We start from the raw sequence: 17,560 nt of genomic DNA, 5'->3' as shown, positions 1-17,560 counted from the left end.
TTTCTCTACTAAATAGTAAAACATCATTCACGAAATTGAGTTGCATAATCTGCATTCTCTCACATTTGGGTGGAAATTGGAGTCAAAATCATGCTCAACGTGCAAAATCACAACCACAATGAACAATAACACTAGAAATCACAAGCAAAATAAATAGGCTCATTGCATGAGATTATCAATATAATGTCATTTCATACCATTTCCTATATTTTTCCCGGTATGCACTAGAACGGTGATCCTATAAAACAGTAGACAAACATACAATCATCACCTACCGTAGGTAACATTCTAGGCAATCCCTCATCATTCCCAAATTTATTCACAAATACTTTCCCAAGGAAAAGTCAGCCATACCATTAAACAATCACCATTAATTAACAACCGTTATCAACCTAACCTCCTTAACCATAAGCTTAATCGTCCAGACTCCCTGCCCGAGTCATATACAAGTAACCTACAAAAATTCATAGGATATAATATCGTAAAAATGAATTTAACTACTCAGTTAAAGAAGATCTATCCTATCTAGACGTCATGTATCAACTAATGAACCTTGACCATAAGTTTTCAACTCTGCAAGATTCAACCGTGATGAACAAGCACCAAAATTTCTTAGGATTTCACCTACCTTGTGCTATAATTCTTTCACTTCATTGCCCCCTTTACGGGGTGCTTTTAGAGGATTTATGGAGCAACCGTCATCTATTTTCTCCTTTCAAAAAAGTGAAAGAAAAATAAAAGAAATCGCATTAACTAGAGTCTAATTTTTTGTCAACCTGCTATAGCGATCGTGAAGTCACTATAACGGTGTCGCCATAGAGGGAGGCTTCCCTCTATGGTGGATTAATGGCAGATGACCATCAATTTCTAAATAAGTCAATTAGTCAATTTCTTCGTGTGTTTCAAAATTTGAATTTGACATCGTATCTTCAAAATTTCAAGATTTTATACGAGGAGATCTAAAATAACGATAAGTAAATTTGTTACATTAAAGTTCTCAATATAAAGCCAAATGATCAAGATATGAGCATAAAACTTATAAATTAAATATTTTGAAGATTTTGCTAAAGAGAAAATATTGAAAGACAAATAGAACAAGATAATAATTTAATCAAATGAATATTGTGTATTAATGAAAGACCACAATGATAAAAAAAAAACCTTCAAAATGAAGAAGGTAAATTTACGAATAAATTCATATTTTACATTTTTTACAAAGCTTAAGTTTAAATCTATCTTATCCAAAACGACAATAGGGTGAGAGACATATAACTTTGATTCACTTCCTCTAAATATGAGATGACTAAGATATCAAGATCATAATTTTTGGAAGCCTCTCTTCAATTTAAGACATTTAAATATATTGAATCTTAAGTCGGTAAGTATGATTGTTTAATGCTAACCCTCAATTGAAATCAATAGAACTAGAGCTTATTACTATGATAACAATCGTTCAAAAGAAATCAAATTTAAGAAGGTACCAAGTTTTTGTACTTTTTAGTATATCTTAAAATATTAAAAAGTTTGTTGGATAGTCTAAAATGCAAAAATGTATTCAAAGCATGAAAAATCATAAAAACCTAATATATGAGCACAATATATAAATGTCTGAACAAATATGTCCTTTCATTAAAATCCCAAAAATGTACACAAAAATTTTGAGATGCATTATATATACATACAAAAAACTCAAAAAGGACAGCAAGGTATAAAAATATATCACTTATGTCCCGAGAAAGATAAGTTTTTCAAGTTTAAGAGACACTTCGATACACTTGTAGCCCATAAAATTGTCGAAATGAGAGAAAGTTTAAATACACGCTTATTGAATAATTTTACGTGTGTCAAAAATTTAACAAGACAAATATCACAACAAAGGTGATATTAAGTTTCAAAGCTCAAGGAAAGCACTAGTTGCAAGAGATAAACTATGTTGGCCTAAAGAAAGTGGACTAAATTTTCTGAGAATAAAGCTGCAATTGAAAAGTTGTTGTCGAACTTGTGCAAAAACAAAGAGAAATTGTGGATAGTATGAACACATAGTTACTATGGATAAAATGGTGTACGAAATATACAAGCCCAATAGGCTTCCTAGGTAGTGTAGAGAATTTTGAAGACAACAAAACATCTACAAGAGGCAGACATTACTAAGGTAGATATGAGGAGTACAACACATACAACATAAGCAATTATATGCAAATGAGAGGTACAAAGGAGAAGGTAGGATGAAGATCACTAGTATGGACAAACTATGGTGCTCCTAAAATGAATTTTCATCATGTATCTAGTAGTACAAAATAAGAATAGATTGGCAAAATGGGGAGTAATGCAAGGTTTATCATGTCCTCTATGTCAGTTAGTTAATGAAGATCATGACCATATATTTTTTCATTGTGCTTATGCAACAGAGGTATGAAGAAGTATTCTACATTCAGGAGCAGACCCACGTGGATTCCAGGGGACTCATCTGAACCCCCTTGACAAAAAATTACACCGTATATACAAAATAAATTTTTAGTATTTTTATAGATATATATATTTTAACCCCCTAAATAACAAGGAGAAACTGATGGTGCAGTGGCAACTCCCCCTAAAATTAAGCTTCATGTCACTATTTATGTCTTCTAAAAGGGAAAATGCATAAGTACCCCTCAACCTAGACACATTTATACTATACTAAGGTCCTATTACCCCCTGAACTTATTTTATAAATAATTTCCTACTCCTTTTCGACCTACGTGGCACCAGTTTGAAAAAAAATATCAACATATGCTGGGCCCACAACTTAGGCCGAAAGTTGAGGGAGTACTTGTGCATTATTTCTTTTTTTTTTTAAAAAAAAAATTCAGTTTTGTTTTTCAAGCTTATTTACACATTTGTACTTTTATTTTTCGAACCCCCGAACAAAAATTCTGACTCGCCCCTGTCTACAGAGGCAAGTAATAACAGATAGTATTAAATAAATAGTATTAAATAATATTAGTATTTACTGTGTACTAATCCTAGTCCTACTAGGATTAGTACTCCTTAATCCTAGTCCTATTAGGATTAGTACTCCTTCCTATATCTCCTATATATATCTCCCATGTATTCCCTTATTAGGTTAACACTTCAATACAATCAATATTCCTTCATGGTATCAAGAGCCAGAAAACCTAGATCTTCTTTTCTCTAAGGTTTTTTTTTCTCTCTTTAGGGCACCGATCGTTCCCTCTCTTCTCTTGGGCGGCGGCAGCCATGACAACCGAGGTGGATCCTCTCGATTCACTTCCTTCTGGCGTTAAACTCCTTCTCAGGCATCTTCATGCCCTGATTCCCGAAAAATTATCAGACATAAATTACCCTACATGGAAAATCACCGTTCTTACAGCCCTTGAGGCCAATTACCTTCTCAAATACGTCGATGGAAGCACAGAACCGCCGCCGGCAGTCATCACCGCCACGGACAAATCAGAAAAAACCAATCCGGCCCATGCCGCCTGGAAAGCCGTGGATGGCCAGATCCGATCATGTTTGATTGCGGTCATCTCTCCCACGGTTCAGAAACACGTCCGATCCTACACAACTGCTTCAGCCCTGTGGACGGCCCTCGCAACACGCTATGCATCAATTTCCCACTCTCATATTTTTCAATTGCGTGATCGTCTCCACACAATTACCAAAGGCACGAAAACTATGGCGGAGTATTTAGACGAGGTCTCCACCATCATCACAGCCCTCGACACCGTGAACGAAATCATTCCCGAAAAAGATCTCGTCATGTGCGTCGTTCGGGGGCTCCCATCAGCTTACTCCTCCATTAATCAGGCAGTTCGCATCAGTCCAACGCCCGTTGACCTGGCTACTCTCTCCTCGTGGCTAAAAAGTGAAGAAATCAACGTGGATCTGGAGAGCAAACTTCTTCTCCGAGAAGCCGCTGTTATGGAGCCGGCCACCGCCCTCACCGCAAGCCAGAACTATCGCGGGGGGCGTGGTGGCGGCCGGCAGGGGAGCCGCGGCGGCTACGGCAGAAACAGCGGAGGCCGCGGGCGCGGCGGTCGGCAGGGCAGTCGTCCGCCGTACGACGGTCAGCAGCACGGCAGCAACAACAGCCTGCACTCCTTCGGCAGCGGCGGGCAGTCATCTTCCAGCGGCGGGCAGGGCACTTACGAGCGGGATCGTCCAACTTGTCAAATCTGTCAGAAAACAGGACACACCGCTGTTCGTTGCTGGTTTCGGTATGAGGAGAGCCGAAATAGTGATAACCGTGCCAATTATGCATCTCAAGCCGGCCCTTCCTCTGAATGGCTGTTGGATACTGGGGCCAACATGCACGTTACTTCTGATCTATCCAAGCTTAACGCTCCAAATCCATATCATGGCTCCAATGGTATTACTGTTGGCAACGGTGAGTCCCTTAATATTTCTCACACTGGCACGGGTACCATTAAAACCCCCACCGCTATCTTTCACCTAGGTAACCTTACCCACGTCCCTTCTATTAAATCCAATCTCCTTTCAGTTCACCAATTCACAAAAGACAATAATTGCTCACTCTTGTTCACCTCTAATGATTTTCAGATCCTAGACAATACTACCAAGAGGGTGATTTTTCAGGGCCCCTGTGAGCATGGTCTGTACGTTCTTCCTGGCACAAGTTCGTCTGCCCACCCAGTTTCAGAAAGCGTTCCTGTGGCTCCGGTGGCTCTTTCGGCTGATGGCCACAGTCTGTTGTGGCACAGTCGTCTGGGTCACCCGTCTACTCAAATAATAAATTCTTTAATGTCTCAATTAGGTTTTTCTTCCATTCATGTAAACAATTGTGACTCCTGTTCAATTGCTAAATCTCATAAATTACCTTTTACTTTATCTGAGAAGCGTACAACTGCACCTTTTCAACTTATTCATTCTGACCTATGGGGTCCTACTGCTGTTCCTTCATTTGCTGGTTTTCGCTATTATATTTGTTTTGTGGATGATTTTACAAAATACACTTGGTTGTACCCACTAAAACACAAATCACAGGCATACACCACCTTTGTCACTTTTGAAAAAATGGTTAAAACACAATTCAATTCTCATGTTAAACTTTTTCGAAGTGACAATGGAAAGGAATATGTCAATAACATCTTTGGCCAGTTTCTGCAATCCCTGGGAATTATACATCAAACCTCCTGTCCATACACTCCCGAACAGAATGGGGTGGCTGAGCGTAAGCATCGCCATCTCATTGAAACGGTGGTTACTCTTCTACATCAATCTCATCTCCCTGTCTCCTTTTGGGTAGAAGCTCTAGCCACCGCAAACTACCTCATTAACAGAATGCCCAGTCACACTCTCTCCAACAAATCACCCTATCAACTCCTTTACCAAGAACTTCCCAATTATACCAACCTCCGCGTCTTTGGGTGTCTTGCCTACCCTTGGCTACGCCCTCATATTACTCACAAATTACAACCCCGATCCCGTCCTTGTATTTTTTTGGGCTATCATCCTACCTCCAAGGGTTATCGCTGTCTTGACCCACAAACTCATAAAGTCTACATATCTCGTCATGTCAAATTTGTCGAAAATGAGTTTCCCTACGAGTCTATTTCCTCCTCCACAAATACATCATTCATTGGCGTCCTTCCCCTTTTTCCAACATACTCACAGGGTCCCTCACCACCTTCCCCCACACCTCCACCCACTACCCAACCACCCCTCATCACCCCTTCGACCGTCACCCACAATACACCCGCAACCACCACCCACACTCACAACCAACCCGAACCACCCCATACCCACAACATCTCCAGCCCGATCCGTTTTGGGTCCTTCCCGGCCACCCCCGAATCACCACCGCCCGTGCCACCCCCCAATACTCATCCCATGTTAACCCGTGGCAAAGCCGGTATCTTTAAACCCAAAACCTTTCAGGCTACCATACTACCAAATACACCCCTTCCCGATAGTGAACCAACAACCTACTCTGTTGCCTCAAAAAATGCTTATTGGCGTCATGCTATGGATGACGAGTTTAAGGCTTTGACTGATCAGAAAACTTGGGTTCTTGTACCTAAGCCCCATGGGCGGCACCCAGTGGGCTGTAAATGGGTGTACAAAATTAAACACAATGCGGATGGCAGTATTTCCAGGTACAAGGCTCGTTTGGTTGCTAAAGGCTACAATCAGGAGTATGGGCTTGATTACTCCGAGACATTCAGTCCTGTTATTCGGCAGGAAACCATTCGCCTGGTACTGTCACTCGCCGTGCGCAACAATTGGCTCATCAATCAGTTGGATGTTTCCAATGCTTTTCTTCATGGCATGCTTGATGAAACTATCTACATGACGCAACCACCGGGCTATGTTGATCCCCGCTTCCCTATCTCCCATGTATTCCCTTATTAGGTTAACACTTCAATACAATCAATATTCCTTCAGCAAGAAATAAGAAGAAATGTAATGGATTGGACTGATTAAGTACAATGGAGAAATGCAGTACATGAAAGACAAAAGCAACAGGGCTATACTGTACAGAATGGCAATGACAAAATACAGTTTATCATATATGGTTAGAGCGTAATGCTAGAATATTCAAACAACAACAAAAACTAGCAAGCTACCCGATCATGCATGAGATTTATGGAGAGGCAGTAGATATCCTAGAGTAACTACTAGATTACAAAAGTTGAATACATTTTCATAGAATATAGTAGTAGGATTGAGATTTTAGTTTAGCAAGGGTAGAGCTTATGTCCACAACGATTAATTTCTTTGTTCTGTTAAGTTTACTTGGTAAATAAAAGTTTACTTACCAAAATATGAATCTAAGAAGAATAAAGGAATGAAGAAATTTTTGAAAGAAAAAAGTGATGAAACAAAAAGAAATATTTATAGTAGATGAAATAAAATGTGAAAAGAAACTTAAAAAATAATAAAAAGAAAATAAGTAGATATTCTCAGTCAACTCTTATGATATGTCAAAAGAAAGCAAAAAGAAAAAAAAAAGAGATTAAAAATTGAATCTCCACGAGAAGAACCCATTATATGTCACCACTTGTTTTTGAAAAGATTTGAACATGTGATCTATGATAGACTCATTAATTAGATGAATCACTTCAATACCTTTTATAGAAAGATTTAATTCAAAACAAATTAAAGATCTAAAATTTGTTGAGTAAAAAAGAACATTATTTACATTCATCATACGAAGAAAGAGTTTGATACAAAAACATGATACTATATATATATGATCATATAAATTTCACGAACGTGTTAAACAGTAATACGTAAAAGTAAACACAAATAACGTTGTTATATCAGAAACCGATAATAGAATTCACTTCTTTGAATTATGATTGAATCAAATCCGATCATATAGAGTATTATCGTCAAAAGACATTCGTTGTTATGTAACTATTTTAGAAGCATCGCCGAGCGTTGCTCTTTTCACTCTAAAATATCATTTGATAAGTTAATTAACATAAGTTAATATCATTTGATAAGTTAATTCACATAAGTTAATAAAATATGATATAGCCATTATATCTTAATGATTCTTACCTATAAAAACATATATCTTCACATTGTAATCAATAAAGTTTGAATATATTCTTACAACTATATTATTTGGTTATTTTATTATTTAGATAGAATTCATCCACTATTTTTTCAAACTTACATATAAGTTGAATTATACTTTTTAGAGGTAAACAATGAAGAGTTCAAATAGAGAAAGCAAGTAGAATATAAATAACATGGGAGTATCTCAACAATCATGAAATTAAAATTTCAAAACTGACATAAATGAGAAGAACTCAATAAATTTTGAAAAGCCTACTTAAGTCTTTTAGAAAGAATTAATTTACATAAATGAACAAAAACGTAACAAATTCAACTATAGATTAAAATAAACGTAATAAACTCAATTACCATGTTAATCTTGATTCTTATTCACTCTTCTATGATAGTAAATAATCAGGATGATAACCTTTTAGATGATACTCATATCTTATTGGACATAACATTAATTTATTATTATTAACATAAATAATTGTTTAACCATTGTTTATTAGAGGTACTTGCCAAAATGATTGGTCAATTAGGCATCTAGTATCTTTTTGAGCTTGCAAGGCACTTGTCCAGCAGGATGACACTTATGGTTGTTGACTACAATATTCAAGTATTGATTAAAAAAAGTTAAAAAGTAAAATAAAAGAGAAGTTGAAGATTTTTTATGTTGAAAAAAATTGAAGTAAAATACTAGTAAACCACAAACACAAAAAAAGGGAATAAAAAGGGATGGCCTTTGTCCAAAATTTGTAAACCTATCGTCTCTGAAAGAACTCAAAAAGGGGGCTTTGGATTTGAAGAAAAAGTGAAGTAAAAAGTTGTCAAGAAACTCAAAAAGTTGTTTTTTGCTAGTTGTGGCAAAAATCAAGAATGCTAACTTCTTCATTGAGGCTTCCTTTTTTGCCTCTTCCTCACTCTCATCCTGTATTTTCCCCTTTGAATTTCACTAAAGTTGTTCACTTTAACAACCCCAATTGTCCACTCAATCCTATTTCATCTTCCAAAAGATGTGGTTCAACAAGTTCATCTTCCAATGGACACACGGTATTGCTATTTTTCTCTCTGTGTTAATAGCTAAAATGGGGTTTTAATTTTTGTACTTCTGCTTGCAATTGACTTTGTGGTAATGGGGAAAAATGGGTTATTGAAAAATTTGGTTTTTGATGGGAGGATAGGTCAGAACTTCTTAATAGCTAAAATGCATATGCTGGGTGTTAATTTTTGAACTTCTCGTTGCTATTGACTTTGTGATAATTGAAAAAAAATGGATTCTTGAAAATTTGGTGTTTGATGGGAGGAAAGCTCAAAACTTTATTGTTGTTCTGACTTGTCCAGAAAAAAAAAAGGGGATATGATGTTCTCCTTTTACTTGGGTTTGTGTGTTGTAGTGTTAGATAGCTATCTCTTGCTGCTGTGTTGGTGACTGGTTATGCTTTCTATGTAATATATAGAAAATTAACTTTCTTTTATCAGAAAAACAAATGTTTCTGGATTTGAAACAAGCAATTGTATGCTTTTATCATGGTTGGTTAATGTCATTTAAGTAGGTTTGGGGGCTTTTGTCAGAAAGGAAGAAGTTTCCCCATTTCATCTTGTTTGTCGTCTTTTTTTTTTCTTATCGTTTTAGGACAAATGGCTTAGTCATTCCTGTTGTATTGGTCTTTCAATTGTCAAACTGGAAACTGAAGTTGTTAGAGAAAAACCACTTGGTTAGAATGAGTGGAACAAGCTTGCGTATCCTACTACTACTGACAACGGTCTTAAGTTGCTCGGACTCTTCACTTTTGGTGTCGCATCCGGGTCGACAGACGTGGGTGTGGGATCCGTACCCGATTTGATCTGTCGGTTTTGGGTACTTAGACCCAATTCAAGGAAGAAATTCTGGTCAGATTCAATCATTTCTATAACCAAAACAAAAACTAAGGTGAAATTGAAGAAAATGGAATACCTTGTATATATAAATTTCTATTGTCACTCCCTTTCCTTTTTTATCTCCTTCCAAGATTCTCGTCTTGATCAATATTTCTCCTTAAGTTCCACATAATATCTCATAATTTTGGTTTTATAACTTTGTTTTTAGATATTTGAATTATTTTTAGGAAGTTGCTCGGACTAGGGTGCGTGTGTCCGATACGGGTGTGATACTAGAGGTCGGATCCTTCATGATTTAATTTTTTAAGATTTAGGGATATGGATCCATACGTTTGCAGGGATTCGCCTATAAATAATTAAAATATCTTAAAATCGAGTTAATAAACCTAAAGTTGAGATATAATGTGGAGAACCTATAAATAATTAAAATATCTTAAAATCGAGTTATAAAACCTAAGTTGAGATATAATATGGAGAATTTGAGTTGAATCCTGAATGAGATTAAAGGAAATGGAGTGACGTAGAAATTTCTAAATAAGAAGTATTCCATTTTATTCAATTTCTCCTTAGCTTTTGTATTGATTACAAAAATCATTAAAACTGTCCGATTTTCCCCCATCGATTTTGGTCAAAGTTACCCATAATCGGTTGACCAAATTCAACACGTATCCCACACCCACACCCATGTCGTGTCGACACGGGTGCAACACCAAAAGTGAATAGTCCAAGCAACTTAGTTTTTTAGCCAAATATTGACACCCGTATCTATGCATGGATTTGTATCCCCAAATCTTAAAATTTAGATCATGAAGGATCTGACCTCTAGATGCGCACCCATACTGGACATCCACACGGACCGCACCTGAGTTCAAGCAACTTATCACATCACCTATGGTATGTTTGGATATTCTTTAGCTCTAGCCTCAAATTGTTGAGCTTTGTTAGGCTGCATAAATTTTCGGTAACTGCCAACCACACAAACTATAGGCTCTCATAATAATGCATTTTCATGCATCAGTTGGTTTTCACTTATGATTTACTGCCAGGGGCCTCTGTTTTCTGTGTGCTGGTATAGTGGCCAGATGGAGATGCTGAAAGATATTGCAGCAATGATAATTTGAGGAAAGAAGATGATTATGCAATTCAGATGTTTGGTTCTGATGAAGAACTCAGCTCTCAGATTCCAACTCAAGTTCAGACTCTTGTTGAAGGCTCAGGATCAGTTTTGGTGTCAGAGTATAAGCCAGTTCCGGATGTGGACTATCTGCAGGTTTGACTTCTTTCTTTTTACTCTTCGATTAAGGACGTTGTATTATATTCCCTCCATTCCGAAATAAATGAATTATTGGGGTATGACACATCCCTTAAGAAAGTTAATGAAAGACATTAGTTAAAAGGTAATTTGTCAATATCACCCCTTTGCTTCTTCCCAAACTTTTCTTAAAACTAGAGATAGTCGATGAAGAACCCATTAAAATGAAGGGTCATTTTGGAAATAAATAATTATACATCTTTGATCTTTGAAAAATCCATTCATTTTGGACAATTAAAAAAGTGCCAGAAATTCATTTATATTGGAATGGAGGGAGTACTTGTATCAAATGGGAACTGCAATGACATTTAAGAGTATATTGCTTGTTTTACCCTCCTCCTTTGGATATTTATTACCTGCAATAGTCCACTTCAATATTATTTGAGTGATCATCTTCCATTTGGCATTTAACATCTTTAGTTAAGTAAACGAATATGATAGATCAGATCAATTGCTAGTAATTTTCTACTAAATTACTAGTTACTTCTAATTATGGTTGGGTTACTATTTTTTTGTTTTGATGGATCAAAATTTTAGATTGGACTTGCACTTTTCCTTAACTTCGCGAATTCCTTAGTGATTCAACCTCTGGTCTATGTAATCTTGGGAAGGAGCGTCTTGGGTAGCCATCTATAAGTCATTCTCCTTTGTTAGGTGGTCTTCTGAAACTGCATTGAAAACCTGAGACTATGAGAAAGAACTAATCCGTCAAATTGTTGCTGGCAAGCAGTCTAAGCTATTTGGCTGGCCAATTCAAGTGTCACTTTGAGCCAACAAAATCGTCTAGTTTGATGTATCTGATGTGTCTATGAATGTACTTATCTGATGTGTCTGAATGTAAATAAGAGAGATATTGCTCCTTTCTTGTTTTCAGGAGTTGTTAGCTATTCAACAACAAGGTCCAAGAAATATTGGCTTTTTTGGGACACGAAACATGGGATTTATGCATCAAGAACTTATTGAGATTCTAAGCTACGCCTTGGTCATTACGGTATGGTTCTCTTGTCTTAGTTGAAGCCTGAAGGAGATAGTGAATTAATGACTTCGAGCTTTTCAATGTTTCTTCAACTTCTTTTTTTTCCAGAAAAATCACATCTTTACTTCTGGAGCAGCAGGCACCAATGCTGCTGTCATAAGAGGTGCTCTTCGTGCTGAGAAACCGGAGCTGCTAACAGTGATATTGCCACAGAGCTTGGAAAAACAACCTCCAGAAAGTCAGGAGTTATTGTCAAAAGTAAATGCATTTACATTTTGTTTTTGGTTGCATCTGTTCATAAAATTGTGCTTCATTGTGACAGGAATGACACTCTTGTTATCTTTCCATTAAAGAAAAGAAAAGAACCGTCATTGGTGGTATCACAAAACAAATTTGCGAAAAAGAATATATCATCTTTGTTGTTCCTCGTTCAAATGCTTTTTTTTCTCTCTTCCTCTGTTATGAACAACCACAGTCGTTGCATTGTGTCTCGTGGATTTAACCATCTTTGAAAGAGTCTTCCTCTTTTTTTGATGTTTTTTTGGGTTTTAAATTGTTAGATATGGAGGAGAGAGAACATTTCTTTTAAATATTTTTTGCTTCTTACTATCCCAGAAAATAAGTCTTCCTCCTCTTGTGTATTCCTTTCTTAAGTAGAAGGAATCATTCGTAAGAGCTGCAATCTCTGATCTTCTCTTTGACTACATGTACTGTTTAATAATCATATTGTTATATACTGAAACATTTGGAGTCAACATCTCTTTGAATATTTTATTTCAGAGGCTAAATTACTGAAGGTGTTGACTTTAAAGTCAATGGGCATACATACTATTGTGCATCTTATTAAACTTCTTAAGAGTTGATACAAACTGTATTTGTGTGTATTTATTTTATATAGGTACAAACAGGAAATGCAAAAATTAGTTGGAACAGCCTGTGGCACCATCTACCATTAGGTCTTTTAATTTTAAAATTTTACTTGTACTTCTTTATATTGCTAAGCAAGACGAGTAAGGAGTTGCAAGAGTTAATTTCCTACGTTTTGTTTGTTTAGCTAATTTCATATATTCACCATACAACCAACAACACCTGAATTCTAAACTAGTCAGGGTCAGTTATATGTATCATTAGTTACCATCCGACTCTTTCTGAAGTCTATTTCATTCAAATATTATATGATTTGACTTTGAAGGAAATTCGGTTTCTCTTAAGCCTAAAGCTATTTCTCTCACTGACACCCTTATTACTACACAGATGCACAAGTTTCTAACTTTGGCATCTCCGGACGTAGCATTAGTGTAACAATGAGAATTAAGTGTTGTCCCAACTAGTTGGTATTATATATACGGATCATTTGAATCCACTATGTTGTGTTCTAAGCTAAGTCGGAATTTTTTGAAAACATTATAGGTCTGTGAGACACTTTCTTGATGTGATTTTCATTATAGGCCTAACACATCTTTTATCATCTTCGATCATCAGTGTCACACCTATGAACTGGTGCTTGTGGAGGCTTACATAGGACACGGCAAAACCGCCTCATGTTGCATTCTCGCATTTTATCCTTTGTGTGTGTGCTATAACCCTTTGTTTGACGTTATCATTTCTAATATTGGCCAATCTTTTGTGAGAACATCCATCTTTACATAAGGGATTGTACAATATACATCTTGTGGATGCATTGAATGCTAATATTTCTGGTCTTACAACTGTTATGTAGACAGTACCTTTTACACTGTTGGGTGTTTTTTCATCCCATGCTCTGTAAGTAAGCACTTGTCTGTTTTAGCTATCATCTTCTAATTCGTGTGTTATATCTTTTCTATCATGCTATTCTTTTGGAAGGCTGAGCTTAGATATTTGCATTGTTTACAGTTATGCATCATAATCCTGTTTAATTTCACTATACCTTTGTTATTCTTATGGGGAGCTAAATTTGCGACATATATATTGTCTTACTTTTAGGTTTTTTTGATAAGGTAAATAACTTGATTGGGAGAACCCCGTGTACAAGCCGTATACCAAAATGAAAAAAACCTATACCTATGTCTTACTTTTAGTTGTCCTAAGAACCTTTCTCCTCAAAGTGCTTCTCGACAATTCCAAGTTTTGGTTGAGTTTCTCACCAGTTTCTTCCGTTGAAAATTTCACAGTGGAATCTTATCCTTCATATTATAGATTGCCCACCCTATTTAGGTAACAAGTATAGATTTGAGCCAAGTCCCTAGTATACACCTACAGTAATGGCAAACTCCTTAATATCTCCTTATATTGATCCTTCCTTGTGACTGCTCTCTTGTACATGTGTTTTATGAAATTATATATTTGATATGAAATTCTTTCTTCTCAGTCATCCATTAACAAACTATTTCTTGATGCTAATACCATTTGAGGATCCTTCTTTCTTTCTCTATAAGTTTTCATCTATTTTTATAGCAAAATTTAGTTTATTGTGGATCTAACAGCCAGTAGCAAAACTATCCTTCTGTCACCCTTCACATTGTCTCTCTATCTTTGCTTTTTTCTTGTACGAATCATAAGTTTAATACCATGATAGTTTGCAAAACTTTGAAAATCTTCTTTGTTCTTGCTCTCTTTATTCTATTTTATCTGATATCATTTTTTTTAGTCTAATTTGAAAAATAACACCTTTCTTTCTATATTTGGAAACGATTTACTTTAGGCATCCTATTTTACTTTTAATGATATGCTTTTATAGCCACACAGATGTGGCATGCTTGATGCCACAAGTTTCAAAAGTCTATAACTTTGAAAAAGTTATATGTGGTAGCTTTCCACATTTAATGTACATAACCACTTCAAGAGCTTCCAAGCCTCTATAAGGATACCATCCGACATGCTTTTCTACTCCCCAACATTTTCATGGCATCCTTTACTGTAGAACTAATTGTACGAGTGTAATTAAGGTTTCTATATGTCAAGGACCTATGAAGGTCTGTAAAGCTATCCTTGTCATTTGTGTTGAGTGATTGATCTATCTCGTTATTATAAGTTGAATGCTAGATTTTCAATGTATAGTTGCATCCTTTTCCATATAGATCTAACATATTATATAAGTATTACCACATTCTTATTTAAGCTAAAAGTCCAGTTGAATTGAAATTTTCTCTAGGTTCAAATTTCTAACGAAGCAAGTTTTGTATCTCTATAACCCTCAATTAAGATTTGTCATCAAATGGCTTCATTATGGTTAGGTTCTGAAAATTAAAATGCACTTCTTCTGTTGCTCTTTTAGTGGACATGAGTATTGGATACACCCAGAAGTTTTTGACAAGGGAGATGGCTAAGATGCCATTTTAAAGATCTGAATGATGGAGTTTTGAAATTATTTAGTCTTTTCTAAATTTTGTGTTTTGAATAAGAAAGTAACATGTATACTTAAGATGGCTTGGTAATATGACTCATGATGGATTCCAAGTTTCAATAGAGGAGGAACCAAGGCTTCTTCCGCTTTAAACAACCACTTTATAATGACTTCTGATTGAATGTACAGGCTGAATTTGGTCTCCGTCAGTAATTTATAACTCATTAAGAAGAGTTTAATCTTCATGTTGATTTCCACCAAGTTTGTTTGTGAAATGCAACAATAGTGCAGTAGTTAGTAGCACTTCCAAACGGTATTATAATGTTGACTTTCTTGGATTTGCAGGTGAAACATGTGATAGAGAAACCTCACAATGACCATCTCTCACTGCTAGAAGCTAGCAGGTACGAAAAGAGCATCCCTTTTGAATGAATTGGGTATATACAATCTCCATTTCAAGTTGAACCAGTTCCTTTGTATGTTTTAGCAGGAAAACATGAATATCTGATGTCTTGTACACTTTTCTATAGTCATTCTTCCATTTTGTAGTCAAGTTGATTTGTTACTTGGCAGAAACTGCTTTTTATGATATGAAGTTCCCTGCCTGGGTACAGAACTGTGTAGAAGTGACGTGCTGAAATGAAATATCATGATACGACATAACCTAGTTACGTTCTAGATGTTCTACTTCCTATTTTTTGTAAAAATGGAACTAGTTCTGAATGTGCTTTTTATCATCATACTTCATAACATAGGAGTGCATTGTCTTGTTGTCCGTCCATGCTAGTAGTTGTAGTATTTCTCTTATAGTTTCTTGTCCTTTGATTTCTCTAACTATTTGTTGTTTCTTGTACTTCGACTATCGTATTATTTTGTCGTAGACCTATTTGTTACTATATGTTGTTTCTTGTACTTCAGTTTTTTCTGAACTGCTTTGATCTGTTTTTTTTCTTTTTCTTTTTGAGCTGAGAGTCTGCCGAAAAACAACCTCTCTACCTCTGAGGTAGGGGTAAGGTTTAGGTACACTCTACCCTTTCTAGACCCCACTTTTGTGGAACTACACAGGGAATGTATGTGTGTTGTCATATTGCGTCTTGCTGTATCCGTGGTGATTTCTAACGGATGGTTGATCCCCTTTGAATTGGTTTTGCTGGTAATGTAGGCTGTGTAACATGGACATCATTTCGCAAGTGCAGCAAGTTATTTGCTTTGCCTTTCATGATAGCAGATTGCTTATGGAAACATGTCAAGAAGCCAAGAATCTTAGGAAGATTGTTACTCTTTTTTACTTGGACTAATGAATAGCAACAACTTGTGTTTATAGATTCTTTGCTATTGAATATGTTCTCTGTTGATTAAGGGGGGAATATATACACATGCTATGAAGAATACTGCAATGCAGAAATGTTGTTCATACTCATGCCATAGAGGTAGATGTCCGTCTCGTCGATTTCGACATGATTTATACATGTATTTATTTTTGCATGAGGTGCAATGCTTCCTTGTAATTCTACAATATATCTTGCTCTACTTGGTTGAACAGCTATATGTTTTGTCTGGTAATGTAAAGCAAAGTTCATCTATATGTCAATTTACTAAAGTATAATTTGTCGGTAGAATGACCTGGAAGACCCTTGAACTTTGACGGATTCAGTTAGATCTACTTACTTAATCACTTTACTCATAGGGATCCTTTATTGTCAGTCGATTATTTTTCCCCACCATCTATATAAACCTTCCTCTCCAATATCTTCTCTCCATAAAACCTTCTTTTCCTTCTCTAATTTTCACACTAGAACCACAAATTTCAAGAAACACTCAAAAAGTAGGGGCATATAAAATTGAACTGAAAATTGAGCAATATTGTAAATAGAGTCAAATCGAAAAAAAAATATGATTAATGGTTTACTTGGTTTTGGTATTGAAAAGAAAACGTGACTATATTGGGGTTAGTTTGGTTTTAATTACAAAAACTCAACTTGAGATTATATATATGATTTTAAAATTTATTTTATATATAAAAATATTTACTTTGATAAAATTTCTAATATTCCTTATACTTGTTTTAGCATTTTGATATAAGTTCAAGTTTTTTGAGATTTAGAATTTTGAACGGTCCGATAAAAGTTATCGTCCGTAGATACTAATAATTTTAATAAAGCTTAAATCAAAATCAAATTAATACTAATGTTAATAAAAAGAATTAATTCAATACTAAAAATGACAATATTGTTGAATATTGATTTTTTATTTTTATGTTGATTTAGACATTTAAATTAATACAATATGTGATTGACAACCTAGAAACTTACATAACTAATATCATAAAAGTAATGAGAGAATATGTTTACTATTTTATACAAAATGTAAGAGGGAAAATTTAATATAAAAGCAATCTATTAATTCAAATTAAATGTCATAATCACCATTTAATTTAATTACACCCTGTACCAAAGTGTGCTATTTCGCCTCTCTCTCTCTGGTGATTTTGCTCGCCTCTCTACGAGATCTCGTCAATCTCTCCCTCGCCTCTTTCGCT

The 17,560-nt window shown here is 35.6% G+C and overlaps 1 protein-coding gene across 2 annotated transcripts; it reads left to right on the top strand.

Annotated features, from left to right (window-relative positions):
• Positions 1-8,209: 8,209 nt before the first annotated feature.
• Positions 8,210-16,604, top strand: LOC107028781. 2 transcript variants are annotated; one of them, XM_027919105.1, is made up of 7 exons: positions 8,230-8,580; positions 10,484-10,678; positions 11,595-11,711; positions 11,805-11,954; positions 12,595-12,652; positions 15,367-15,425; positions 16,184-16,320. In XM_027919105.1, the coding sequence occupies exons 1-6, from the start codon at positions 8,407-8,409 to the stop codon at positions 15,396-15,398; spliced, it is 726 nt and encodes a 241-aa protein (XP_027774906.1). In that variant the 5' UTR covers positions 8,230-8,406; the 3' UTR covers positions 15,399-15,425; positions 16,184-16,320. The 2 variants fall into 2 exon arrangements, with proteins under 2 accessions (XP_015085461.1, XP_027774906.1); XM_015229975.2 differs by lacking the exon at positions 12,595-12,652 and having other exon boundaries at positions 8,210-8,580; positions 16,184-16,604.
• Positions 16,605-17,560: the final 956 nt, after the last annotated feature.

This window comes from Solanum pennellii, chromosome 8 (assembly GCF_001406875.1).
Source record: "Solanum pennellii chromosome 8, SPENNV200".
NCBI lineage: Eukaryota > Viridiplantae > Streptophyta > Magnoliopsida > Solanales > Solanaceae > Solanum > Solanum pennellii.
This window is presented reverse-complemented; position numbering and strand designations above follow the sequence as displayed.

What these genes read in the sequence shown, in the direction of transcription:
- LOC107028781 (XM_015229975.2), top strand. Translation starts at nt 8,407, where the DNA reads ATGCTAACTTCTTCATTGAGGCTTCCTTTTTTGCCTCTTCCTCACTCT. An exon ending in CGGATGTGGACTATCTGCAG is followed by an intron (nt 10,679 to 11,594) that starts GTTTGACTTCTT and finishes TCTTGTTTTCAG; the next exon opens with GAGTTGTTAGCTATTCAACA. An exon ending in GCTACGCCTTGGTCATTACG is followed by an intron (nt 11,712 to 11,804) that starts GTATGGTTCTCT and finishes TTTTTTTTCCAG; the next exon opens with AAAAATCACATCTTTACTTC.